The sequence below is a fragment of the Cibotium barometz genome, chromosome 4, assembly GCF_041138505.1.
Source record: "Cibotium barometz isolate CiBa-2024 chromosome 4, ASM4113850v1, whole genome shotgun sequence".
Lineage (NCBI taxonomy): Eukaryota > Viridiplantae > Streptophyta > Polypodiopsida > Cyatheales > Cibotiaceae > Cibotium > Cibotium barometz.
In genome coordinates, this window is record NC_141049.1 from 25682475 (window position 1) to 25708914 (window position 26440).

The 26440-nt window shown below is 49.0% G+C and overlaps 2 protein-coding genes and 1 long non-coding RNA gene across 3 annotated transcripts in view; all 3 read left to right on the forward strand.

The window, feature by feature from the left end:
• ORG4 (OBP3-responsive protein 4 (ORG4)) overlaps nucleotides 1-26440 on the forward strand; it is an 89101-nt gene that overhangs the window by 54925 nt on the left and 7736 nt on the right.
• LOC147639092 (uncharacterized) lies at nucleotides 3378-4316 on the forward strand. Its single transcript, XM_086783653.1, has one exon. The coding sequence runs from the start codon at nucleotides 3378-3380 to the stop codon at nucleotides 4056-4058; it is 681 nt and encodes a 226-aa protein (XP_086639779.1). The 3' UTR covers nucleotides 4059-4316.
• LOC147639093 (uncharacterized) lies at nucleotides 13597-26137 on the forward strand. Its single transcript, XR_015264204.1, has 3 exons — nucleotides 13597-13634; nucleotides 14431-17582; nucleotides 26021-26137. It is a non-coding gene; the product is annotated as an uncharacterized LOC147639093 (long non-coding RNA).

Sequence of the window (26440 nt, forward strand, 5' to 3'; positions counted from 1 at the left end):
GGCAGCCTGTCTGAGCATCTGGCTGATCTCCTGCAAGCCACTGGCAAGATCGCTGGCTGCCGATCCTCTCCTGAACTGTAGCTCCTGCCAGACCTGCTCAACTTTGATCGCAATCTCGGGCTCCTGTATGAGACAGTCTGGAATCCGGACGCTCTGGCCCTGCTCTCCTCTCGTGGGGTCCTCGATATGGAGAAGCACTGGAAAGTGGTCTGAAAACGAGGAGCCTGCAAGTATGCCCACTGCGCCACCTCTATCACAGGCCCACTCATCAATGTAAAACCTGTCGATGCGGGAAAGGTTAACTCCTGTGGCCCGTCTATCCGAGCGCGAGAAAGATAGACTCCCCTGCAACCTGCCAAACTCCGGGAGAGTCCACGGATCCTGGCCTCTCACCTGTAGCACTAGTTCCTCCCAGGCAGCGAGCTCCGGCCCATGAATGGTCTCCTGGCTGCCCCCCATCCTGTCCTCTGCATCCTCCAGCATGTTGCAATCCCCTCCGAGGCACCAGTGGTCTGCCAAGGGGAGGGACTGCCTAATGGTGCTCCAGAACTCGGCTCTCCCGGTCGCCCCATTAGGGGCGTAGAAGTTGAGGAAGCCAATGCGGTCTTCCCCAACCCGAAGGATGATCCACTGCGCACGACCCTGGACCAGAATGCCAGAGTCCACAACCTCGGATAGAAGCTGCTCGCTGACTGAGATGCATACTCCACCCTGGTTCCCCTGGGAGCCATATGCCGGTGACCAAAAAGTGTGACTCCTGCCTGGCAAGATCTTCCCGCAGGTGCGGGTACGCCCGGCAGAAAGGTGGTGCTCCTGGATGAAAAGGATATCTATGGGTCCTCCAACGAGAGCCCTCTGGATCTCCTGGCGAAGTCTGCCCCGACCAATGTAGCAGCGATGTCCACCGAGACCCTGGATTTTCCATGAGAGGATCCTCATGGATGAGCTATGGCAAGTGAAGCAGCCTCCACTGGCTCACCCCTCTCAGCCGGCCCGGATGATCTGCCCTCCACTCTGTGAGTCTTGGGCGCCGGCTTGGAGGGAGAATAATCACTGTCTGTCCGGGTGCGGAGTCTCTCCAAAAAGAGGGTGACCTGTCTCTGTGTCCAGCCCCACTCCGCCTTCGCCCTGTCCAGGGCATAGGCGTGAGACCAATCCTCTGCATATATGTATCTAAAGGTAGGCTGCACCCTCGGGGCGGCATGGAGGAGAATCAGAAGCACCGCCTCAACTGAGGTGTGGACCGGATCCGCCCGCCAGTCTCCTATACCAAACAAGCTCATGCGGGCTGAGTGTAATCGGGTCTGCAATAGGTCCGTGAGCCCCAAGTCACTGAAGTGGTGAGAAAACTCCAGTATCTGATCACGCAAAACTTCCTCTACAGAGTTGCTATCCCATGCTGTGTCTGGGGCAACACTGAGAGGAAAGGAGAAAGCCACCATGCTGCTCACCACTGAGGGAGAACGAGAGGGATGGCACACCACGCAAACTCGCAAGGGCGCGACCAGTGTCTCGAATGGGCTAGCGTCCAGCTGGAGGCACCTGAAAAAACCGTAATCCACTGGTAGCCCCATCACTCGCGCGGGGGCCCCCCAGGGGAGGCTGGAGAGAACTCTGTGGCGGGCGAAGCAAGGATCGCCATCTCCACCGGCCCGGAGTGGCGGTGGAACAGCCGCTGGACTGAGCTCTGGCCTACCCAGCTGCGCTGCCCCGGGGCAGTGGGTGGTCTGGTGAAGTATCCTGGAGAGGCCGAGGGAGGGATGGGGGCTCGCGGCGAGGAGGGGGGAGAGCGAGGAGAGGATGGAGAGGCATCTGCCAGAGGATAGGTGTCAGGGGGGGCCGCCGGGGGAGGCGGGAGGGGGGGGGGGCTGGGGGGGGGAGAGGGGAGGGTGGAAGGAGTGCTCTCCGGGTGAGGGGAAGGGGAGCCGGGGGTCGAAGAGTGCGGCCCAGGATCCTCAGGAATCTGCTACAAGGAGGGGGCGGGGTCCCCCGCGGGGGGAGGCAGGAGCGGGGTCTCCACGTGGGAGGCTCCACCAGCGACCTCAACGGGCACTGAGTCTGAATCCTCGTCCATCGGGGTGGGACCTGCTGGCCGCCTATCCCTGACAGGAGCATAAGTGCGGGTAGGTGCCTGTACGCCAACCGGAGTCGCCTGTCCGCCAGCCTGTGCTGCCTGCTGGCGTCTGCGACGGACCCTGCGGGCCGGGCGTTTCCGCCGGCGGTAGTATCTTCTTTGTGTTGGGGTCTCAGCACCTTTGCTCCTAAGGGGGGTTGTTAGGATAAGTCAAAGCTTATATGTGTGTAACAGTGTGTGAACAACCCGTTAAAATGTTGGTAGTGTGTGTGTGCACTTGTGTGTGAACCACCTCTTAGGAGGGTGGATAAGCATGCATTAAATAAGGGTCAAATGGTTTGATGTGAGAAAGGCCTATATAACAAGGGCTTGTACTTCATTTTAATTACATCAATCAAATCCATCATTGAGTAGTGTTACATTATCTCTCATTAAAAGCCTTGTTTTTGTCTCTACAGCTCGCAGATTTGGCCAGTTCTTGCTAGAGACACAGCGCCACAGAGAGACACTGCTAGGGACTCATACCACAGGGAGAGGTGGGCGACAGCTCCAGCTCACTGATTTCTTCCAGAGATCTATCCCAGTGCCTATCCTGACACAGGAGGGGGTTACACTTCAGCGCGCTGCGGACCTCCGAGCCAGACGGAGACTGAGAGCACCAAGCTACCAGACTCCCAGAGGGAGATCACAGAGATACGGGCTCGACATCAGTACCATATCCAAGAGCGGCTAGTCCACTTACACTCACACCCGGAGATCATGCTTTGAGGTATTCTTGCCTCGCCATCGCCTATGTATCACATATTACACCCCCATTATGGTACTTGCTGGAGCTAGACAGATTTGCATTGCATTCTTGTATACCCTGCGCATATAGGTTGCATACTGAGCCTCTAGCAGTAGTGCTCCATCCATCACACCCCCCCACTAGCTCAGTACTTTCATAGTTTATTTCATGTTCATTTTGTCCTTTTTTTTTTCTGGACATCCGGAAGACATTGACAGTTGTACATTGATTTGTCTCATAGGTCGAGTTCGGCTCTCTCTCTCTCCATAGCGTACCTCCCCCACACCCTATAAGGGTTTCTGTTTACCTTCCAGTTCCAGTTTCATTTTCTAGGTGCCAGTAGTATCATCTTTATTTTCATTTTCTGGTTTTTTATCCAGACATTGTATCAGATCCACCATGATGTAACTTTTTGGTCTCATAGGTCATTATCGCCTTTTGAAGACGTTAATATAACATTTCATACCCCCCCTTCCACCCCTTATCAAACCTCAATCCCCATGGGAGATCTTCATCATGGGAGAACTGAAGAAATTGCAGCAGGAGGTCTCCACCCTCAAAACTGAGCTAACACACAAGGAAACAAAGATTGCCAGTCAAGAAACAAGGATTGCTGGCCTCGAAGCTCAATTGCAGGACATCAAGAACAAGCAGGAGATTCAGGAAGCAGCCCAAGAAGCAACCCAAAAAATACAGGAAACACAACAAGAAAGCACAAAACCTCAGGTAAAATCAGAGAACTTTGTCAGTGAAGTACTGTCAGTCCTGAAAGAAAATGAAAGGGTCAAAAGCCTGGAAACTTTTGTTCGAATTGGGGGCTTGCCAGAAGATTGGTCAGTAGGTACCAACACAGATGAACAGCTAGAGGGATACATCTTGGATGTAGATATCATAAAGGAACGACTCACTAAAGTGGTACCTTTTATAGACCTTGGTGACCCAACTGACATTCAAATTAAAGGGAAACAGGCTAGGGTTCGATACTATGATATGATTGATAAGATCAAGGTAATGAAGCAGACTAAATCATTGCAAGGTACCTCGGTGTGGATTTCTGATGAGTTGACCCCACTACAACTAAAGAATAGAGCGGGGGAACTGGCCAAAGTCAGAGAAGCAAGGAAACAAGGGAAGTGGGCGGTCTATAGAGGAGGAAAAGCTATCATCAAAGATTTTAAAGGTCCACCCTCCTTTTGAAGGACATGAACTTGATACTTATACATATCTAATCACATTAAGCACATGGTGATTTTACCATTGTAACATGTAACTCTCATGAGTCATGAGAGCTTTGAAGTTAGTTTCTTTTTGATCCCACATGCACTTTTCTTTAACCGATACCCCGAAGTGGATTGTAACCAAAGATGTATTCTGATCTGTCCTATAGGTCAGCTTTGGCCTCGACAGGACGTTAATATATCTTTCTTTCTTTCTTTCTTTCTCTCTCTCTCTCTCTCTCTCTCTCTCTCTCTCTCTCTAGGATGGAGCTTCACCCCCCCCATAGCCGTCTAGCTCTGCACTATGCTAACCCTAGACAATACCAATAATCTCTGCTTGCTTGAAACTGATTTCGCGTGGCTTGTTTTTGTGTGATTGCCTGCCATGAGATGTCCAGTTCACGGGCAAGAGGCACCCACCCTTGAACCATGCGAATGCTTTGTATTCTAACATGGTTTGTGGCATGTGAAGAGGTGGTAAGCATCTTGTTTAACCCTTTCAATATTGGGTATAGGTTTTATAACCTTTGGGCGTTCAAATCCTTTAAATATTGGGTGTAGGTTTTGTAACCTTTGGGCGTTCATACTTATTAAAGTCTGGACTGGCCATTGGGTTGTGCCCGGGGCCCAAGGGCCATGTGTGGGCCAAACTTTGGGCACCCTTTTTGGTCATTTAAACCCTTTCGGTGCCCACTTAATGGAGGTGCCCACCATTAATCTTGGTGGGCCATGCCACATGGCATAAAGGGATTGGACCCCACTCCACCTCCTCTCCACCCACCTTTCCCACGACTTACTCCTACTCCTCCTCACGTATCCAGGTGCATCTATCTCTTGGGTTTCTTCTCCCTATGCCAGATGACTTCCACACAGGTTGAAAAGAAAAAGCCGCCGATTGCTCCTTACCGCCGTACACAGCACCTGTTGTACTGACTTGCACCTTGTACTCGACTTTACCAAGCTGCACTTACTGATGTATCCGATTGTACCAGGCTGCACCTACTGCTGTACTCGATTGTACTTGGATGCACGTATTGCTTGACCCGAATTGAATCTGCTGTGTACCTGCTGTACTCGATTGTATCTATTGTACCCGACCATACCTACTGAGTACTTGCTGAATACCCACTGTACTCGATTGCACCTGCTGAGTACCCACTGTAACCGGCTGTGCCTATTGTGTACCTGCTATACTTGATTGTACCTGCTGTACCTGACGGTTCCTGTTGTTCCTGCAGTACATGTCGTACTGGCTGAACCTACTCCTACCTGCAACACCTAATACGTGTTTGAGTACCTGGATCGACTCCCGTGTACCTGCTTGAGTACCTGCTCTTCTACAGGAATGGGAGATATATCCATTGCATAATGCAGCTCCATCTCTGCCTGCTTGAAACTGTTTTTGCGTGACTTGTTTTCATGTGAATGCCTGCTATGACATGTCCAGTTCACGGGCAGGAGACACCCACCTGTGAGCCGTGTGAATGCCCTGTGTTCTGACATGGTTTGTGGCATGTGAAGTCCTTCCATGTTTGAACAGGGCTACTGAAAGCTTTTCAGTGATCCACCAATGGATAGCCGAGCCCTTTAGAAACATGCTCACATGGCGAATCTTTGACTTCTCAGACCTCATCGTTGAAGGCAATATCAAACTGGGCTATGAAAGCCATTGCCGTGCTCGCATCATATTCACCATGATAAGCTTCAAACTTGACAGACTTATCACTCGCCTTAAATTCCATTAGCCTCTTGGCATGGTGATCCACCTTATCTATCTTTCTCTTCCAGGGCAGCAGTAGGTGCATGATATGACCAGGCGAGAAAAATGCAGCATGAGGCATGTGTCCTATGCAACAATGACTTGTGCAAAGATGGCCTCTTATCGGAGATAGATTTCATAGGAGCCTTCACCAAGACTGGGATCAAACAGGATTTGACTCGCCTGCGAGCTCCGCTCTCCCCCCCCCCGCTGCTTCTCGCCATCGCGCCTCACCTTCCCCCCCCCCCGCCAGCCCTCCGCGGTCTCCTCCGCCCTCTCCCCCGCCTTCTTCATCGCACCCCTCTACGCCGCCTCCCCTCCGCCTTCTGCCTCGCGTTTCTCCCCCGCCTTCACCCCCCCGCCTCCACTCCCCCGCCTCCCTCCTCTTCTTCGCTTTCTTCCCCCCCCGCCTTCTCTTCCTTCGCCTCCCTCCTCGCTGCATTCCCCGCCTCTCCCCCCGCCGTTTACTTCCTTCCCCATTCCTTCTTCCTCCGCCTCTCTATCATCCTTCGCCTCCCCCTCTCTTCTCTCCCTCGCCACCTCTCCCCCCTCCGCCCTCTTTCTCCTCCCGTCCGTCCCGCCCCTCCGCCCACCGTTAACTCCTCCCCGCCTCAGCTCCCCCCCCGCGCCCCGCCCCCGCTATCCTGTAACCCGCCGCTTCTCTTTTTTCCTCGCAGGGCTGTGTCCCTCCCGTTGGTGACCCCGGTTTCTGGCTTTTTCCCTCTGGAGGACTCCATGGAAGCCGCTCCGACTAACCCTGCCGATTCCGGTCTCCGTCTGGAGTTCACAGCTGAAGATCTTCAGTTGTTTGTTTCCACAGTTTCCGCTCTTGAGGCCTCCTCCTTGGTCTGCAAGATAGTGGGTAGCCGTCCGATGCGGAGAGAGCTTCGCGACCTTCTGCAAGGCAGCCTTTTTGGCGTGCCCGCTAAGATCGTCAGCGTGGATTTTTTGGGACGTGGCTACTATTAGGTGGAGCCCCATTGCCCTCCGCTCTTCCCGGGCGTTCCTGGCGCGATGGACTCATGGTTTCGACCCCGCTTCTGACCCGCTAGCAGGCGCGACAGGTTTCCCCGTCACTATCTGTTTTCCTGGACTCCGTAGGGAGTACTTGCCCCTCTTGTCATCCATTGGCAAGGCGTTCGGGCAGGTGGTGGAGACGCCTCAGACAGCGGCTTCAGTGATTGCTCGGGCAGCAGGACTCCCGGCCATTCGGGTTGTGGTTCCGTCACCGGAGTCCCTCCCGAAGACGATCCTTCTCCCTTGTCTTTCTGGAGGACATATGATACAGCGCGTGGAGTATTCGGGCCTCCCCGGCCAGTGTTACATATGTCGGGAGATGGGCCATCTCGCACGCGCCTGTCCCCGCAAGGGGGCTCATCCTTCACGTTATGCCGCCTCCGGACCCCCTGCAGCAGGAGACCCTCTCCCCCCTCCTCGCCACGAGCCCCCATCCCTCCCTCGGCCTCTCCAGGATACTTCGCCAGACCACCCACTGCCCCGGGGCAGCGCAGCTGGGTAGGCCAGAGCTCAGTCCAGCGGCTGTTCCACCGCCACTCCGGGCCGGTGGAGATGGCGATCCTCGCCTCGCCCGCCACAGAGTTCTCTCCAGCCTCCCCTGGGGGGCCCCCGCGAGTGATGGGGCTACCAGTGGATTACGGTTTTTTCAGGTGCCTCCAGCTGGATGCTGGCCCGTTCGAGACACTGGTCGCGCCCTTGCGAGTTTGCGTGGTGTGCCATCCCTCTCGTTCTCCCTCTGTGGTGAGCAGCATGGTGGCTTTCTCCTTTCCTCTCAGTGTTGCCCCAGACACAGCATGGGATTGCAACTCTGTAGAGGAAGTTTTGCGTGATCAGATACTGGAGTTTTCTCATCACTTCAGTGACTTGGGGCTCACGGACCTATTGCAGACCCGATTACACTCAGCCCGCATGAGCCTGTTTGGTATAGGAGACTGGCGGGCGGATCCGGTCCACACCTCAGTTGAGGCGGTGCTTCTGATTCTCCTCCATGCCGCCCCGAGGGTGCAGCCTACCTTTAGATACATATATGCAGAGGATTGGTCTCACGCCTATGCCCTGGACAGGGCGAAGGCGGAGTGGGGCTGGACACAGAGACAGGTCACCCTTTTTTTGGAGAGACTCCGCACCCGGACAGACAGTGATTACTCTCCCTCCAAGCCGGCGCCCAAGACTCAAAGAGTGGAGGGCAGATCATCCGGGCCGGCTGAGAGGGGTGAGCCAGTGGAGGCTGCTTCACTTGCCATAGCTCATCCATGAGGATCCTCTCATGGAACATCCAGGGTCTCGGTGGACATCGCTGCTACATTGGCCGGGGCAGACTTCGCCAGGAGATCCAGAGGGCTCTCGTTGGAGGACCCATCGATATCCTTTTATCCAGGAGCACCACCTTTCTGCTGGGCGTACCCGCACCTGCGGGAAGATCTTGCCTGGCAGGAGTCACACTTTTTGGTCACCGGCATATGGCTCCCAGGGGAACCAGGGTGGAGTATGCATCTCAGTCAGCGAGCAGCTTCTATCTGAAGTTGTGGACTCTGGCATTCTGGTCCAGGGTCGTGCGCAGTGGATCATCCTTCGGGTTGGGGAAGACCGCATTGGCTTCCTCAACTTCTACGCCCCTAATGGGGCGACCGGGAGAGCCGAGTTCTGGAGCACCATTAGGCAGTCCCTCCCCTTGGCAGACCACTGGTGCCTCGGAGGGGATTGCAACATGCTGGAGGATGCAGAGGACAGGATGGGGGGCAGCCAGGAGACCATTCATGGGCCGGAGTTAGCTGCCTGGGAGGAACTAGTGCTTCAGGTGAGAGGCCAGGATCCGTGGACTCTCCCGGAGTTTGGCAGGTTGCAGGGGAGCCTATCTTTCTCGCGCTCGGATAGACGGGCCACAGGGGTTAACCTATCCCGCATCGACAGGTTTTACATTGATGAGTGGGCCTGTGATAGAGGTGGCACAGTGGGCATACTTGCAGGCTCCTCGTTTTCAGATCACTATCCAGTGCTTCTCCAGATTGAGGACCCCTCGAGAGGAGAGCAGAGCCAGAGCGTCCGGATTCCAGATTGTCTCATAAAGGAGCCCGAGATTGCGATCGGAGTTGAGCAGGTCTGGCAGGAGCTGCAGTTCAGGAGAGGATCGGCAGCCAGCGATCTTGCCAGTGGCTTGCAGGAGATTAGCCAGATGCTCAGACAGGCTGCCTTGGACCGGCTGGAGGCTTTCAGAGAGCAGGAGAGGAGCCTACGGAGGAGTCTAGCTTCCCTCCAGAGACTCCAGGAGAGGGATCCTACGAGCCCTTGGATCTCAGAGCAGATGGAGTCAGCTCGCACGGAGATCAGATCCATCGAGGAGAGGAGGGTGGAGTTCCGATTCCATGCTCGGGCTTCCTTTTGGACACAGGCTGGGGACAGAGTGACTCGAGATTTCTTTGAGGCGACAGGGCCTCGCTTCAGACGAGAGGGTCTCAGGCGTCTCCGGCAGGCTGATGGCCAGGTTGTGGTGGATCCCCCCAGGGTTCGGGCAATAGCCACAGATTTTTACAGGGACCTTCTCTCTGCTGAGCCAGCAGATGACAGGGTGAGAGAGGCTCGGGAGGCAGTCTGGAGCTTCACGAGACCGGTTGTGCCGGCCCATTTACAGCACTCCCTTCTCTCCCCCTTCTCGGATACGGAACTGGAGGAGGCTCTTCAGGCATTACCTCGGGGCAAATGCCCAGGAGAGGACGGTCTTTCGGTGGCTTTCTTCCAGAGGTACTGGGGCCTCTTACACAGGGGCTTCAGATTGGCATTCCAGGAGATTATGGAGTCAGGAGTCATGCCGGACAGCATGGCTGAGGGTTTGATCCACTTGATCCCCAAAGAGGGAGGAGACAGACTGGAGATTAGACAGTGGAGACCGATCACCTTGCTAGGCACGGCCTACAAGGTCCTAGCTAAGGCGATCAGCAGGCGGCTTCAGCCTCACCTTCCGGACATCATCCACTCCACGCAGACTGGCTTCATCCAGGATAGGAGCATTCTGGATAACATTTTCTCCTTCTGGGAGGCTACGGCTCTGGCTAGATTTCGACAGGAGGATCTGGCAGTGCTCCTTCTCGACTTCGAGAAGGCATATGATTGGGTGGACTGGGCCTTCTTGGAAGGCACTATGGAGAGGATGGGCTTCCCCCCTCAGTGGATCCGTGGGGTCTCTGCACTCTACTCATCGGCTCATAGCCAGGTGCTGATACAGGGCGTGCGCGGAGAGAGGTTCCAGCTCTCGCGCTCGGTGCGGCAGGGGTGCCCCTTAGCGCCCTTTCTTTTTCTTTTTGTGGCGGAGGCCATGAGCACTTTTTTGACGGCACAGGATACAGGTTTGCGGGGCCTCCAGCTTCCCATCCGTACCTCGGAGGAGCTCCTAGACTCGGAGTTTGCGGATGACAGTGCTGTCTATCTTCAGGGAGGTGAGGAGAACCTCCGCCGCTTCGCCTTAGCCATGGACAGGTTTTGCAGAGCTTCGGGCGCTTTGATCAACTGGCACAAGTCGTGTGGGCTGTGGGTCAGCTCTATGCCCCCCCCCGACTTGGAGGCCAGTTGACGGTTTTCAGTGGCTGCCCCCTGGCACTACAGTGCGTTATTTGGGATGTTATGTGGGCATTGACATATCTCCGGAGCAGCAGATAGCCCCCCTTCTTCTGAGCATTCGGAAGAAGCTTCTGTATTGGAGTACCGCTCGTTTATCTCTGGCTGGCCGAGTAGTTGTGGCCAACCAGGTTCTGCTTGCTACTATGTGGTACATCACTTCCTGCTGGGCCTTCTCTCGGGCATGCATTGGCCAGGTGCAGCGGCTCATCAGGAACTTTCTTTGGTCCGGTGGCGACGGGCGGCCCGCCAGGGCCAAGGTGGCATGGGCGGTGATCACTCAGCCGAGGGAGAGAGGCGGCCTGGGCATTGTTGATCCTATTTGCCAAAGCCGAGCATTGCTTGGCAAGTTGGTAGTTCGTGGCCTCCTGCCAGGCGCTGAGCCGTGGAAGGAGTTTCTTGTTTCCAGGATGCTCAGCCGCACCCCCTCTCTTAGCGGCCCCTGGACCCCCAGCATTAGGTGGATCTTTACAGAGCAGCGATCCAGAGGAGTGGGCCTTGGCTTCGAGGAGCGTTTTGCAGCTAGCCTTCTGAGGGCCTGGTCGCATCTGAGGCCGTCACTCTTCCAGACTCCTCCGGGCACCGATGAGGAGCGCCTGAGGCAGCCATTGATCTGGAACCCCTTGATTCGACTTCCCAGTGGCCATATGGTTGGATCGCGGTCTCACGTGTCGTGGGGCCCTTTGAGCTCCGGCCCAGCCCAGTCCCTGGACGACTGGATATGTTTTCAGCAGCTGCCTCTTGAGGCCCAGGAGAGGAGACTCAGTGGGATGAGGGGCAGAGAGTTGATGAGACAGGACATTGAGGCGGCCATCCCCCGGGAGTGGCGGACCCCAGTACAGGACCCTCCACCTCCACAGTGGATGGGTGTCTTTACTCGGCATGAGATCCTTCTAGCGGTCTGCGGCACAGCGGAGAGAGTCGCCCCACTCACTTTCGAGGTGGGAGAGGGTGGCCAGCTTCAGAGGACACGACTAGATTTGGATGGGCTCCAGGGTTGTATTCTTCAGAGGGTGCGGGTGGTCGGCTTTCATCAGAGACAGTGGCATGTAGACCCCTCACCGGCCTCGATAGGAGAGGACTGTTCTTGGAGATTATGGGCTTGGGACAGCAGGCCTCTTATTCGCCTTCAGTGGGATCCAGGTGAGTGGTTTTGGCGAGATCCCTACTTGGCCCCTACCAGCCCAGGCATCCCCTTTTTTCAGTACACAGCGAGGCTGGGGCGGCGGATTCAGAGGCACAGGATAGCGAGCACCCCGGCGGCGGCCGAGCATTGGCGGCGACAGGGGCTCTCCCCTGCCTTTCTTAGGGACTTCTGGCAGCGCCTGTGGGCCAGCTTCCGGCCCCGGAAGGTGACGCTTTTTCTCTGGCTCACAGCGCATAGAGGACTGGCTGTGGGGGCATGGCTAGCTTTTGGCAGACACCCAGCGTCCTGCCCTCGGTGCGGCCATGCACAGGAGTCGCAGCGGCACTGCTTATGGGATTGCCCACAGGCTCAGCAGGTCTGGCAGCGCGCTCTCAGGATGGTTTTTGCAGGCTCACCAGGTGAGATGCTGGTGACGTGGGGTGCGGTGGCTTGGGCCACGGACAGCGGCCCGGCCCTTGGATATGAGGACGTCCCTGGCAGCGCGACCATCCAGGTCTCTGACAGGGCGATGGCGGTGGTTCCGACGCCAGACTTCTCATCGGCAGCCCCTCAGGAGGGGGTCGGGCACAGATGGGAGATGATCAGTAGCATGACGGCTTGGCACATATGGAGAGCCCGATGCAGGGAGGCCATTGACCGCCAGGCGACTCCACCGGCGGAGGTCATACAGGCCCTCTGGGTGGACATCATTCACACCTTGAGAGGACACTGGGGGAAACTCCAGGGCGACTCGGATCGCATGAGAGGGCGCCGCAAGGCTTTCCTCCGCACTTGGCACCCTGGCCCTTTCCTCACCGCGAGGGGCGAGGATGTCACTTGGCACTACAGGCCTCCAGTCTGGCTTTTCTCACCTCCCACATGTACTACTAGGTAGCCCCCCCCAGAGAGCGGCCAGCCACGGGGGTGGAGCTCAGGAGTTCACTGTGTTTTATCCCTCCTTGCGAGGTGAGCTTTGTAGCCTTATGGCGTTTTCTCATTAACTAATAGAAGGATCTTTTTCCCGAAAAAAAAAAGAAAAGAAAAAAAAGATGGCCTCTTATCACTTGCATTCACAAAAGGATTCAAAATTATGCATAACTTTCAATCCATGACGGGTTCTTTCTTGGCTAATTCCATAGGCAAACTACGGCGGCTAACACGCCCTTCACTTTCCCCATGGGAAGCATGCATCACATATACATTTCCATCATGTTTGCCAGTCTCTCTTGTGTGTACATCTCTTTCTGTTCCTGACTTGCAGGGTAGAGGCTTGCTTTGAAGTCATTGAAACCTCATCCTTGTGTAGATGAGACTTGATCTTGCGAGACCGATCATTGCTGGTCATAACCTGCAAAAGGGTGGACAGCATGCTAAACCATATGTGAAAGATGTGACAAGTGGAGGGAAGGTTGTAAACTCTCAACCTAAAGATGCCTCTCAGAAAAAGCACAAGTTTTGCTTAACCTCGGAGCAAAGAGAGCAATATGCTAAAGAGAGAAAATGCTTCTCATGTGGCAGCCAAGATCACATGTTTTGTGGGTGTTCTACACGCAAGAATAAGGACAATGAGAAGCAGCAAAAGGTTAATGTGCATGCCATTCCCGATATGCAAGGTGTAACTATTCCCTAATTTCTCGGTATTCATATTGTAAATTCTCTATTATCCATGGACATGGGTGTTGGACACTACATGTAGCCATGGAATGTTTATGGTTAAGCTTCCCATGTATGTGTATGCTAGTTGTATCTATGAGATCGTGGCTGCATAGAAGCATGTTAAGCATTTGATGGATCTTGGAGAACCAAATGCAATACATAATGCCATGGATATTTGATGGATCTTGGAGAGACAAATACCATAGCCCTTGTAAATATCAAGTACATATAACTAGATGGGGTTTCTTCCAAAATATGTGTTGAAATGTAGACATTTGTGTGCATGGCTTATTTTTATTTACGTGTATTGTTTTGTTTGCCTGAACAATGCTTGTATTTTATTGCATGAGAAGCTCACGGATCTGGGGACGCTTGGATTGCACCCATGGGTTAGTATGCTGCATAACCTGTCTTCAAATAACTTGTATTGATGGATTTGTATAGGAATAATTGATAGTTTGAAGGCAGCCCACTCTTATGCGGGTTTTCTATCTCTATGCATGCATACATGCATGCATGCATGACAGTCTAGCTAGTATTGTTGATAAACTTCTTCTCCATGATAAGAAACCTCTCCATGCATGCGACATGCATAGTCAGAAACCCTCATGCATGTGACATGCATAGTCATGCATTGTTAGAAACCCCCAAACATGCGACATGCATGGCCAGAAATCCTCATGCATGTGACATGCATGGCCAGAAACCCCCATGCATGCAACATGCAAGCTTTTTTAGCTACATGTATGCATCATGCAATGCTTTATCTTTTCATGCACCTAAAAGTGTGCCATGCAAGCTTACTTTACTTAAAAGTAAATCATGCAAGCTCACTTTTCTCCCAAAAAGTCGTGCAAGCTAGTTAACTCAAAATAAAAAGATAAAAAGTAAACTTTTTCTCCTCTTTTAGCTACACGAGTTGCTACTTTGCTAATAGCCATTCTTTGATCCAAAAGTCTTGCACAAACCTCTCCCTACCACATCTTTTCATGAGCAATAACCTCCACTCCTCCTCTTCTTGTAGGTGCCTCCTGCTAGGCTGAATAGAACTCTAAATTCAGATTTCCAGCCTCATTCAAGAGTACTTCTTGGCCTTTGTTTATTGCTCTATCTAATGCACCAGCCATACCATAGTGTTTTCATTTCCCCAAAACACTTAGAAGCTGGCTGAATTTTGATTTTCAGAATTGAAAGTCTCCATTCAAGCTAGAAGAAGAAGAAGAAGAAGAAGAAGAAGAAGAAGACTATTCCCAAGACTGAAGCTGTGGAAGAATCATCTTGGATCCGGTTGCTACAAGTTCTATGCGGGAGAATCCTTGGGAAGTGCTGGGCATTCTCCCAAGGCTAATTTTCAGCCATTAGGTGGTTGATTTTATTGAAGTTAAGCTACATTTGAAGAAACCGGGATTGCTGGGAAATCTTGGTGAAGGGTGCTGGGCACTATATTGCTAACTTGTAGGCAAGTATAGTGTTTGTAAGTTGTTTTTATATTCAATCATTTTGGAAGAAACGGTGGTGTATGGCTGGGCCAATCCACCCGTTTTATGTACTTGTAAAATTATTACTCCCTTAAGGCAACCAGTCCATCTTCTGGTCCCTAGTGCAGTATCATTTCTTTTCAATACTTTCACATTGTAAAATCAATTGTTATGGCTATGTATGTGGGGTATGGCAGTGATCAAAGGATGATAAATCTTGTGATTTCAGTATTAAATTCTGTATAACCATGCATCTGTTTGTGACACAAGGGGATGATAAAGAGAGGGTGGTTTGCAAAGCTTGGGGATAGAATAAGGATCAGCCCACAATCTTTATGTTTGATGATTGTGCCACATATAATTTTATCTTTGTGGAGATGGTAGCCGCATTGAACATTGATGTAGGGGACATGGAACCCCAGATTGAAGTGGAGGCCGACTTTGTGGAAAAGCAAGTGCAAGTGACCCCTATCATTGGAAAGTTGTGCATTCATATACATGGGTATCTTGATCATAAAAATTTCTTGGTTACACCATTGCATGGATGTGATGTATTGCTGGGAAAGTCGTGGCATCACCGGATTGAGCCACGCAAGGAGTATGATAACTTTTATGCATAGAGACATGTATCTTATTGATGCTAGCCAAGAGGAAAGCTCCATCCTAGTTGTATTTCATGTTCAGATTAATAAAGCAATGAAAAAGAGTGTGTAGCGTACTTGGTTTTTGTTCGTGACACTGTTAAATGTGATGATGTATACGTAGACACTCTTATGAGCGAGTCTCAAACTCTTGGATGCATTCAAGGATTGTTTTGTAGATGCTTTGCTAGGAGAATTATCTTTTGAAAGATGTGAGGATCACCGCATTGATTAGGTGCCGGGTAGTTCCTTGCCAAATACACCTGCATATAGCGTAAGTGGAGCACGACAAGAAGAGATCATGAAATAGGTGACCAAATTGTTGGACCGAGGTTTGGTTTAGCTAAGCTCTTCGCCATACTGTTCACTTGTTTTGCTAGTACAGAAGAAGGATGGTTCCTTTCGCATGTGTGTGGACTACCTGGCTTTAAACAAGCTTACCATTAAGAATCGGTTTCCAATCCCACGCATAGATAACATTCTCGATAAACTTGATGGATCTGCATGCTTCAGTCGCATTGATCTTAAGAGTGGATATCACCAGGTGCATGTGGCCCCACGGGATGTGCACAAAACCGCATTCAGGACATCATTTGGTTTCTATGAGTTTTTGGTTATGCCGTTTGGACTCACGAATGCCCTGATCAGGACAAACAGAATGATGGATTGAATTTTTCGTGAGCATAAAAAATTCACAGGTATGTTTTTTGATGACATCTTGGTATTCTCCAAGAATGAGAAGAAACACCGCCAACACTTGGCTATGGTGTTTGAAGAGCGTCATAAGTACAAGTTCTTTATCAATGTGAAGAAGAGTGAATTTTTCCTCTCAGCGATTTACTATTTGGGGCACTTTGTATCTAAGGATGGCGTCAGGATGAATCCTGCAAAGATAGAAGCCATTTGAAATTGGCTTGAGCTATCTTCCGTACATGAAGTACAAAGCTTTTTGGGTTTTTGTTCATACTACAGGCTTTTTATTAGGCAGTTTGCATGGATTGCTTCGCCATTGCATGAGCTCACTAAGGACGCAATCTTCAAATGGACCGTTGATGAGAAAGAGGCTTTCTTCCGTCTCAAAGATGGCATTATGAGTGGACCAGTGTTAGTCGTTCGAAACTTATGGAAACCTTTCTGTGTTGAGTGTGATGCATCCGGAAGTTGCATTGGAGCTATTCTAAATTAGGAGGGACATATTGTATCTAATGAAAGCCGTCATTTGCATGATGTCGAGCTTTCTCTAGGCATCTATGAGGAGGAGTTGTTGGTTGTAATTCACACCTTGACCATATGGAAGTACTTACTTCTTAGGGCTGATTTTATTGTTAAGATAGACCATTAAAGCTTAAGGTACTTCCTAATGCAAACAAAGCTTTCAAAGAAGCATATGAGGATGGTGAACTTCTTGTCTATGTTTCATTTTCAGATCATGCACACTCTAGGAAAGAAACATGTGGTGGCAGATGCATTATCTAGAAAGTCATATGTGGCTGGAGTGTCAGTTGCCTCACATGGGGACATATCTGCCATGTGTGAATTGTACCATTCAGATGCTGATTTTGGATATTTATGGACTGATTTGATGGTTGGTCGTATACATGCCTCGTATGTGATCAAGGATGGCTATCTCATGAAAGATAATTGCTTATGTATTTGTCGAATATGAGGCAAAAGGTCTGATGCTTCTCCATATGCAGGACATAGAGGTACCATACCTACTACGCGCATGATTGAGTGCTATTTCTTTTGGCCAAGTATGCGCAAGGATATGGAGGCATATGTTTGTGCATGTATCACATGTCAACAGGTCAAGTTTGACAAGCAAAAGGCTCCAGGTTCTCCCCAGCCGGTTGCCAATTCCCTCGTAGACATGGGGAAGTATTGCAATGGACTTTATCATGGATTTGCCTCGTACTCAGGAAGACAATGATGCTATTTGGACCATTGTTAACAGGTTTAGCAAGCAGGCATACTTCTTGCCGGTCAGAAATACCATTAAGCCTGAGCATATGGTCAAGATATTTGTGACACAAGTGTTTAAACACCTTGGTATGCGAAGTCCATAGAGACCCCAAGATCACAAGACTCTTTTGGAGAGCTCTATTTGATAATATGGACACTAAGTTGGATTTTTTGTCGGCTTATCACCCCTAAATGGATGGGCAAAGTGAGGCTGCAAATCGAGTTGTGTTGGATCTCCTCAAATGCTATGTTGCATGTGACTTGGTTGAACACAATGCTAATCAATATACTTAAATACACTAATATTTGAAGGACACTTGCTCATATTCAAGAAATAAATTGCTGAATTGACAAGAGACACACAATGAGTCGGAACGGCCGACCCCTCCCTTGAGTAAATTGTATTACTATTGGAGAAATTCAATACATAGCTTCACGGGCATCCATTGCTAAATCCTCCATGCCAATGCATATGAAATTCAGCATTTAGAAAACAATGGTATGTCGATGTAGATCACCAAGGAGCTGCCTTGATGCCCGGCCCGACTTCAGTGCCCATATTCTCTACCATTGGCTCTATGTTCTACCAAGCAAGGTAGCAATATCTTCAAGAGCACATAGGATAAGAGAGATACTACACAGGGCGGCTAAACAAGGAGTCCTGCCCTTCTACTGAGTAAGTAATGACAATACATTGTCCAATTAGCTTACCAGTCTTCATAGGAGTTGTTGCAAGCGGAAGCCTTCGCGTTGGAAGCTTTAGAAGTGTTGATATCTTCAATTTGCTGCAATCCTTCGCGACAAAAGTCTTCAAGAGGATGAAGGGAACCCTGGGAAAGCTTTCCCTATGGTTCAACTTGAGAAAGGAAGGCTGAAATTAGGGTTTTCAGTAAAAAGACCAAAAATTACAGCAAAAATGAGAGCTGTTTTGCTGAATTTCAGTCATTGGGAGTGAGTAGGAGAGTGATTAGCACTTGGAAACACTCTTGGAAGCTTGGAAAACACCCTAGTAAGTTGGGTATGGCTATGGAGAGCTTGGAAATGGAGAGAAATGGTGGAAAAACAGAGTTTTCAGCCTCCAAAAATCCTCATGAAGAGAAAACACGAATTTTCTCTTAATAAGTAAGTGAATTGGGGTCCAATCAGGTGAGAGGACATGGGGAGATGCCCATTTATGAGTAAAAAGGAAGATCAGGTCCTGGACATTGAGTCTTGTCCGCCTCGGGACTTCAGTGAGTGTGAACTTGGAAGTGGTCATAATTTATAAGTGACTTTTGGACGCCCAAACTTTAATGAAGTGGGAACGCACTCACTTATAAATATTGGCTAAGTCCTAAGGGCTATTTGAGCCTAGATTGGGTAATACTTACCACCTGTTCACATGCCACACAACCATGTCAGCAGACAGTTTCACACGCACGGTTCACGGGCGGGCGTCCCCTAGCCCGGAACTACACATAGGTCATGCAGGCATGAAAACAGCATGCAATTTCATTTGCAGGCGAGCACATAACGATGCTATGCAATGCAGCATTGGCATGAGCAATTTCCGTTCATGAAACCATATAAGACCAGGCGTTTCCAGGCAAGTATATGCGATACCAGACCCAATGGAAAGCCAATCCTCCAGGCGTTTCCGGGCATGTACACAAAGGCACAAGTCCCAGCGGAAAGCTAAGTCCTCCAGGCGTTTCCGGGCATGTACACAAAGGCACAAGTCCCAGCGGAAAGCCAAGTCCTCCAGATATTCCGGGCATGATAACATCAAGTCCCAGCGGAATATCATAGTCAACTATACAGCATGACACGTGTCAATCACATGCATAGGCACATTCCATAAGCCATGGACACCAATCCAATATGTACATAGTGTGAAAGCAAGAGTGAACCATTCGGGTGGCCAAATGGTGACATTCCCCCTCGCTTCTAAACAGTTGTCCGCAACTGAAATGCATCCAAATATGCCTGTAGTAATTGCGGGCAATCTCCAAAGAACTCTTCATCTACCCATTTAGCATCAATGGGAAGATAGTTCTTAAACTTCACAAGGTAGCGCCTCACAACCTTGCCTGTAGCAAGCTTGCGTTCCTTGTGATACACAATCTGCTCTGGCTACAAGATCTCCTCAAGGTCATCCACTTTTGGTGGATCCTCAATGACCATTTCACTGGGCTCCGGCCCCACATACTTGCGAAGGAGACTCACATGAAAAGCATTGTGTATGTGCCAATGACTAGGTAATGCCAATCTCAAAGCCACTTCATTGATCTTCTCGATCACTCGAAAAGGCCCATAGTACCTGGTTGCAAGCTTAGGATATGCACCCTCTTTGCCAGGCCTCTTTGCAAGTCTTGCTTTCTCAAATTTTAGCAATACCCAATCATTCTCTTTAACATCCAATTGCCTTCTATGCTTGTCGGCAGCCTTTTTATGCTTGTCTTGTGACCTTGCAATGGCTGTCCGCACCTGAGCAAAAGCAATATCCAAGTCTCTTACATACTCATCAGCTGCAAATATCTCATCCTTTGTGCGAAGGATGGGTGGCAAAACCACCTTACCATAAACAATCTCAAACGGGGCCTTTCCCGTAGATGCATGTATTGTGTTGTTGTATGCAAATTCCACAAGCGGTAAGTACTTCTCCCAAGAAGACTTCTGATCCGCCACATAACATTTCAAGAGATCCAACACAGCTGAATTTGCAGCCTCACTTTGCCCATCCGTTTGAGGGTGATAAGCTGATGAGAAGTCCAATTTGGTGCCCATATTATCAAATAAGGCCCGCCAAAAGAGACTTGTAGTCCTGGGATCTCTATCCCCCACAATGGACTTCGGCATTCCATGATGTTTGAACACTTCTGCAAGATATATTTTAACCATATGCTCAGCTTTGATGGTCTTTTTGACCGGCAAGAAATGAGCTTGCTTGCTAAACCTGTCCACAATTGTCCAAATTGCATCATTACCCTGTTGGGTACGTGGCAAGTCCATAATGAAATCCATTGTAATACTTTCCCATGGCTGCGTGGGAATAGGCAATGGTTGAAGCAAACCTGGTACCTTTTGCCTATCAAATTTGACCTTTTGACAGGTGATACATGCACGTACATGTGCCTCTATGTCCTTGCGGATACCTGGCCAAAAGAAATACCGCTCAATCATGTGCGTAGTAGGCATTATGCCTCTATGACCAGCATATGGAGGAGCATGGCACTCATCCAAAACCTTTTGCCTCATGTCAGACACCACACATAGGCAATTATCTTTCATGAGATAACCCTCTTTGATCACATATGAGGCATGTGCATGTCCAGCCATTAAATCAGTCCAAATAGTAGCAAAATCAGCATCCGTATGATACAAATCACGCATGGTAGACAAGTCCCCATGAGAGGCAACTGAGATAGCTGCTACATACGGCTTTCGTGACAATGCATCGGCCACTACATTCTTCTTTCGTGGGGTGTGCAAGATCTGAAAATGAAACATAGAGAGAAAATTGGCCATCCTCATATGTTTCTCTGATAACTTAGTTTGAGTAAGAAAATACCTCAAACTCTGGTGATCTGTCTTCACAGTGAAATCAGCCCCAAGAAGGTAATGTTTCCATATAGTAAGTGCATGAATTACAGCCAAGAGCTCTTTCTCATAAATGCCAAGAGATAGCTCTGCATCATGCAATCTACGACTTTCATAAGCCACGGCATGTCGCTCTTGATTAAGGACAGCCCCTATGCAATTTCCAGATGCATCACATTCCACACAAAAAGGCTTTTGCAAATCCGGAACGATCAACACTGGACCATGAGTAGTTGCATCTTTCAATTTAAGGAATGCATCTCTCTCTACATTAGTCCATTTGAACACGGCCTTCTTCTTTGTCAAATCATGCAAAGGAGAAGCAATCCATGCAAAGTGCCGAATGAACCTGCGGTAGTAAGAGCATAATCCAAGAAAACTACGGATCTTATGCACCGAACTCAATTCGGGCCAATTCCGAATTGCATCAATCTTCACAGGATCCATCCGCACTCCATCTTTGGACACAATATGCCCAAGATAATGTATCTCTGACAAGAAGAACTCACTCTTCTTTGCATTTATGAAGAGTTTATGCTTATGGAGCTCTTCAAAAACAATAGCCAAATGAGCTTTATGCTCTTCTTCGGTCTTCGAGAAGACTAGGATGTCATCAAAGAAGACACCTGTAAATTTCCTGTACCCACGGAATATGCGATCCATCATTCTATTGAATGTAGCCGGGGCATTTGTAAAGACCAAAAGGCATAACAAGATACTCATAAAGCCCAAATGCTGTCCTGAAAGCAGTTTTGTGTACATCCTCAGGCACTACACGCACTTGATGATATCCACTCTTGAGATCAATTCGGCTAAAGCATGCCGATCCATCCAACTTGTCAAGGATGTCATCTATGCGTGGGATCGGAAACCGATTCTTGATGGTAAGCTTATTCAAAGCTCTATAATCCACACACATACGAAAGGATCCATCCTTCTTTTGAACCAAGAGGACGGGTGGACAATATGGGGAAGAGCTTGACTGAACCAAACCCTTCTCAAGAAGCTCATTCACTTGCTTCATGATCTCCTCTTTTTGGGATGCACTTACATGATAGGCTGGCCTATTAGGTGGTGAGCTACCCGGCACAAGATCAATGCGATGATCTTTTGGTCGTACAGGTGGTAACTCATTTGGTAACTCATCAGCAAAACAATCACTGTGCTCTTGCAAAAATTTCAGCCTATCATTACAAAGAGTGTTTACATGTACATTATTTTTCTCAACAGGATCTCGTACAAAAATCAAGTACACAAAAATACTCTTTTTCATTACTTTCTTAATTTGTACATGAGATACAAGGGGAATGGTATCACCCTCTTCACCAGCATCAATTACATGTTCTCGGCCTTTATGCATGAAGGTGATCTTGTTAGTCTTGTAAGCCTTGCACGGATCAATACGTGTATGCCAAGGTTTTCCAAGCAATACATCACAGCCATTCAAAGGCGCCACAAGAAAATCCTCATGATCCACATAGCCTTGAATGTGTATGCGCAACTTGCCAAAAATAGGCATGACCTGCACTTCTCTACCAACAAAGACAGCCCCTGCTTCAATTTGAGGACCCATGTCCTCCACTTCAATACCCAAAGCAGCTGCCATCTGAGTGGATATGAAATTCTCCGATGCACAATCATCAAACATGAACAAAGCGGGCTGATCTTTGAGCTGTCCCCAAGCTTTATATACAACCCTATCTTTGCTATCATGTGAAGTGTTGCCCTGCACATCCGGAACCATATGCACATTAGGCTTCGGTACATTAGCATTTTCAGCTTTGTTCTTCTTATTTGGGCATGCTCTTGCCATGTGCTCAGTGCTGCCACAAGTAAAGCATTTGCCTTCACGCATATATTACTCCTTCTTCTCAGCACTAAGACCAAAGTTTGCCGGCTTATAAGGGCGCTTTTTAGCAAACTTATTTTCAGCTTTTGGACCTGATTTGGCTTGGTTTTGGTCCCTTTTAGGTGGCTGTCCATCATTTTGCAGGTTTTGGACAGCCCTCTCTTTGCCTTGAAATGAGGGTTTAGCCTTATTGGATCGACTCAATTTGAGTTCCAATTGCTCGGTGGCGGTGGCGGCTGCGATTAATTGGTGTAAGGTATGACCAGGATACATTTGTAATCCCGCTTTGTACACGGGTTGCAATCCCGATTGAAACCGTCTCTTCCTTTCCGCCTCGGTGACATGCATAAATGGAGACATCTCCAAGAGCACTTTCCAAAACTTTTGTACATATGCATTTACCGATTCCCCCTCATTTTGCTTTACCCAATCCCACTTCATTGTTATCTCATTCAATGCATTGGGAGGCAAGAATTGAGCATAGAACCTCTCCTTGAACTCTTCCCATGATCTAACAGGATTCGGTGAGAGCTTCTCCGTGAGCCACCAATGGGCAGTAGTGCCTTTCATGAACATGCTTACATGCTGGATCATGGATTTCTGAGTGAAATCCTCATCACTGAAAGCAATATCAAACTGGGCAATAAAAGCAAGTGCCTTTGATGCATCATATTCCCCATGATATGTCACAGATTTGTCTCCGGCTTTGAAGTCACGAGATTTTGATGCATGTGTGTGCATCTCAACATGTTTTCTCCCATGTTTGTCCATTGGGACAACCCCTGTGGTGACTGGCATCATTTTTGGACCAAAAGGTGATGCATAAGGCATAGATACATGTGCCCTGTAAGCATGAGGCATGGCTGGTCCCTCAACATGCATTGATACATTTTCAGCCATAACTTCTCCCTCACGAGCACACTCGAAGGCATGAGTGGCATGAGAGATACGTGGAATACCTGCACCAACAGAAAATTGCAGCCCATGTTGCATGTGTTGTGCATGTACATTTTCAGCCGGCAATGGCGTTTGACATACATTTTGACCACTGCCATAAACATTGTATCCTTCACGGGCTACATGAGGTATTCCTGCATGGTGTGAAGTCACTGATTGTTCCTCTCCCATCGCATGGAGATTCATCCTCTTAGACATAAGTTCTTGTTCAGGCACTTGTCGGGATTCCAAGACATGTGGGATGGTTACCTTTTCTGCATAGGCATCCTCGGTACGAGCCAAGTATGCACGTGCTGCATCCCTCGGTTGCATGTGCAACTCTTGAGCAATCATTGCCATTGCATGATCCATATAAGATTCAGCTTTCTTGGCATTCAAACGATCATGTACCAATGGATCCTCGCGGCGATAGAGATTCAATTCTTCTTGTTGTGCATGGAGAAGAGCCTGCATACGAGTAAGTTCAGCCCTCAAGACTATGGACTCTTCTTCTTGCATCTTCTCTTTGCCACGGGACGGCTGTCCCACATATTCATGTTCCCTATTGTGCAACACATGAGTTTGCTCATCTTGTAAAGCATTGGAGGCATGCATTTCATTGTCCCTGCCTCTTGTATTAGCATCTCCAACATTCATTGTATGGCTGTCCATAATGTTCTAAGTGTAGAGATAGCTAGTGTTCACGGTGATCGTCTCTCAGGATAGGAGTGAAAGAGAACCGTATGCTCTGATACCAATGTAACTTGGTTGAACACAATGCTAATCAATATACTTAAATACACTAAGATTTGAAGGACACTTGCTCATATACAAGAAGTAAATTGCTGAATTGACAAGAGACACACAAATTCACAATGAGTCCGAACGGCCGACCCCTCCCTTGAGTAAATTGTATTACTATTGGAGAAATTCAATACATAGCTTCACGGGCATCCATTGCCAAATCCTCCATGCCAATGCATATGAAATTCAGCATTTAGAAAACAATGGTATGTCGATGTAGATCACCAAGGAGCTGCCTTGATGCCCGGCCCGACTTCAGTGCCCATATTCTCTACCATTGGCTCTATGTTCTACCAAGCAAGGTAGCAACATCTTCAAGAGCACATAGGACAAGAGAGATACTACACAGGGCGGCTAAACAAGGAGTCCTGCCCTTCTATTGAGTAAGTAATGACAATACATTGTCCAATTAGCTTACCAGTCTTCATAGAAGTTGTTGCAAGCGGAAGCCTTCGCTATGGTTCAACTTGAGAAAGGAAGGCTGAAATTAGGGTTTTCAGCAAAAAGACCAGAAATTACAGCAAAAATGAGAGCTATTTTGCTGAATTTCAGTCATTGGGAGTGAGTAGGAGAGTGATTAGCACTTGGAAACACTCTTGGAAGCTTGGAAAACACCCTAGTAAGTTGGGTATGGCTATGGAGAGCTTGGAAATGGAGAGAAATGGTGGAAAAACAGAGTTTTCAGCCGCCAAAAATCCTCATGAAGAGAAAACACGAATTTTCTCTCAATAAGTAAGTGAATTGGGGTCCAATCAGGTGAGAGAACATGGGGAGATGTCCATTTATGAGTAAAAAGGAAGATCAGGTCCTGGACATTGAGTCTTGTCCGCCTCGGGACTTCAGTGAGTGTGAACTTGGAAGTGGTCATAATTTATAAGTGACTTTTGGACGCCCAAACTTTAATGAAGTGGGAACGCACTCACTTATAAATATTGGCTAAGTCCTAAGGGCTATTTGAGCCTAGATTGGGTAATACTTACCACCTGTTCACATGCCACACAACCATGTCAGCAGACAGTTTCACACGCACGGTTCACGGGCGGGCGTCCCCTAGCCCGGAACTACACATAGGTCATGCAGGCATGAAAACAGCATGCAATTTCATTTGCAGGCGAGCACATAACGATGCTATGCAATGCAGCATTGGCATGAGCAATTTCCGTTCATGAAACCATATAAGACCAGGCGTTTCCAGGCAAGTATATGCGATACCAGACCCAGTGGAAAGCCAATTCTCCAGGCGTTTCCGGGCATGTACACAAAGGCACAAGTCCCAGCGGAAAGCTAAGTCCTCCAGGCGTTTCCGGGCATCACAAAGGCACAAGTCCCAGCGGAAAGCCAAGTCCTCTAGATATTCCGGGCTTGATAACATCAAGTCCCAGTGGAATATCATAGTCAACTATACAGCATGACACGTGTCAATCACATGCATAGGCACATTCCATAAGCCATGGACACCAATCCAATATATACATAGTGTGAAAGCAAGAGTGAACCATTCGGGTGGCCGAATGGTGACATTGCAGATTAGAAAACAGCTTGGGATAAGTATCTACTGCTATTAGAGTTTGCATACAACAACATAGTGCATGGAAAGGCCTTGTTTGAGATTGTATATTATATGGCAAAGTGATATTGCCACCCATCCTATGCACTAAGGATGAGATCTTTGCATAATATGAGTATGTTAGAGATCTCTACTTTGTGACCTTTATTGATGACTACTCCAGACACACCCGGATGTATTCGTTGAAGGCAAAGTCAAAGGTTTTTACATGCTTTAGACACTTTGTTTTTATGGTTGAAAATGTGTCTACATGTAAAGTTCGCACCCTTCGTACAGATCGAGGAGAGGAGTATATGTCAAAGGAGTTTTATGCATATAAGGGTGAAAGAGGCATAAAACATCAATGCACAGTGCCTTACACACCTCAACATAAAGGTGT

What these genes read in the sequence shown, in the direction of transcription:
- LOC147639092 (XM_086783653.1), top strand. Translation starts at nt 3,378, where the DNA reads ATGGGAGAACTGAAGAAATTGCAGCAGGAGGTCTCCACCCTCAAAACT.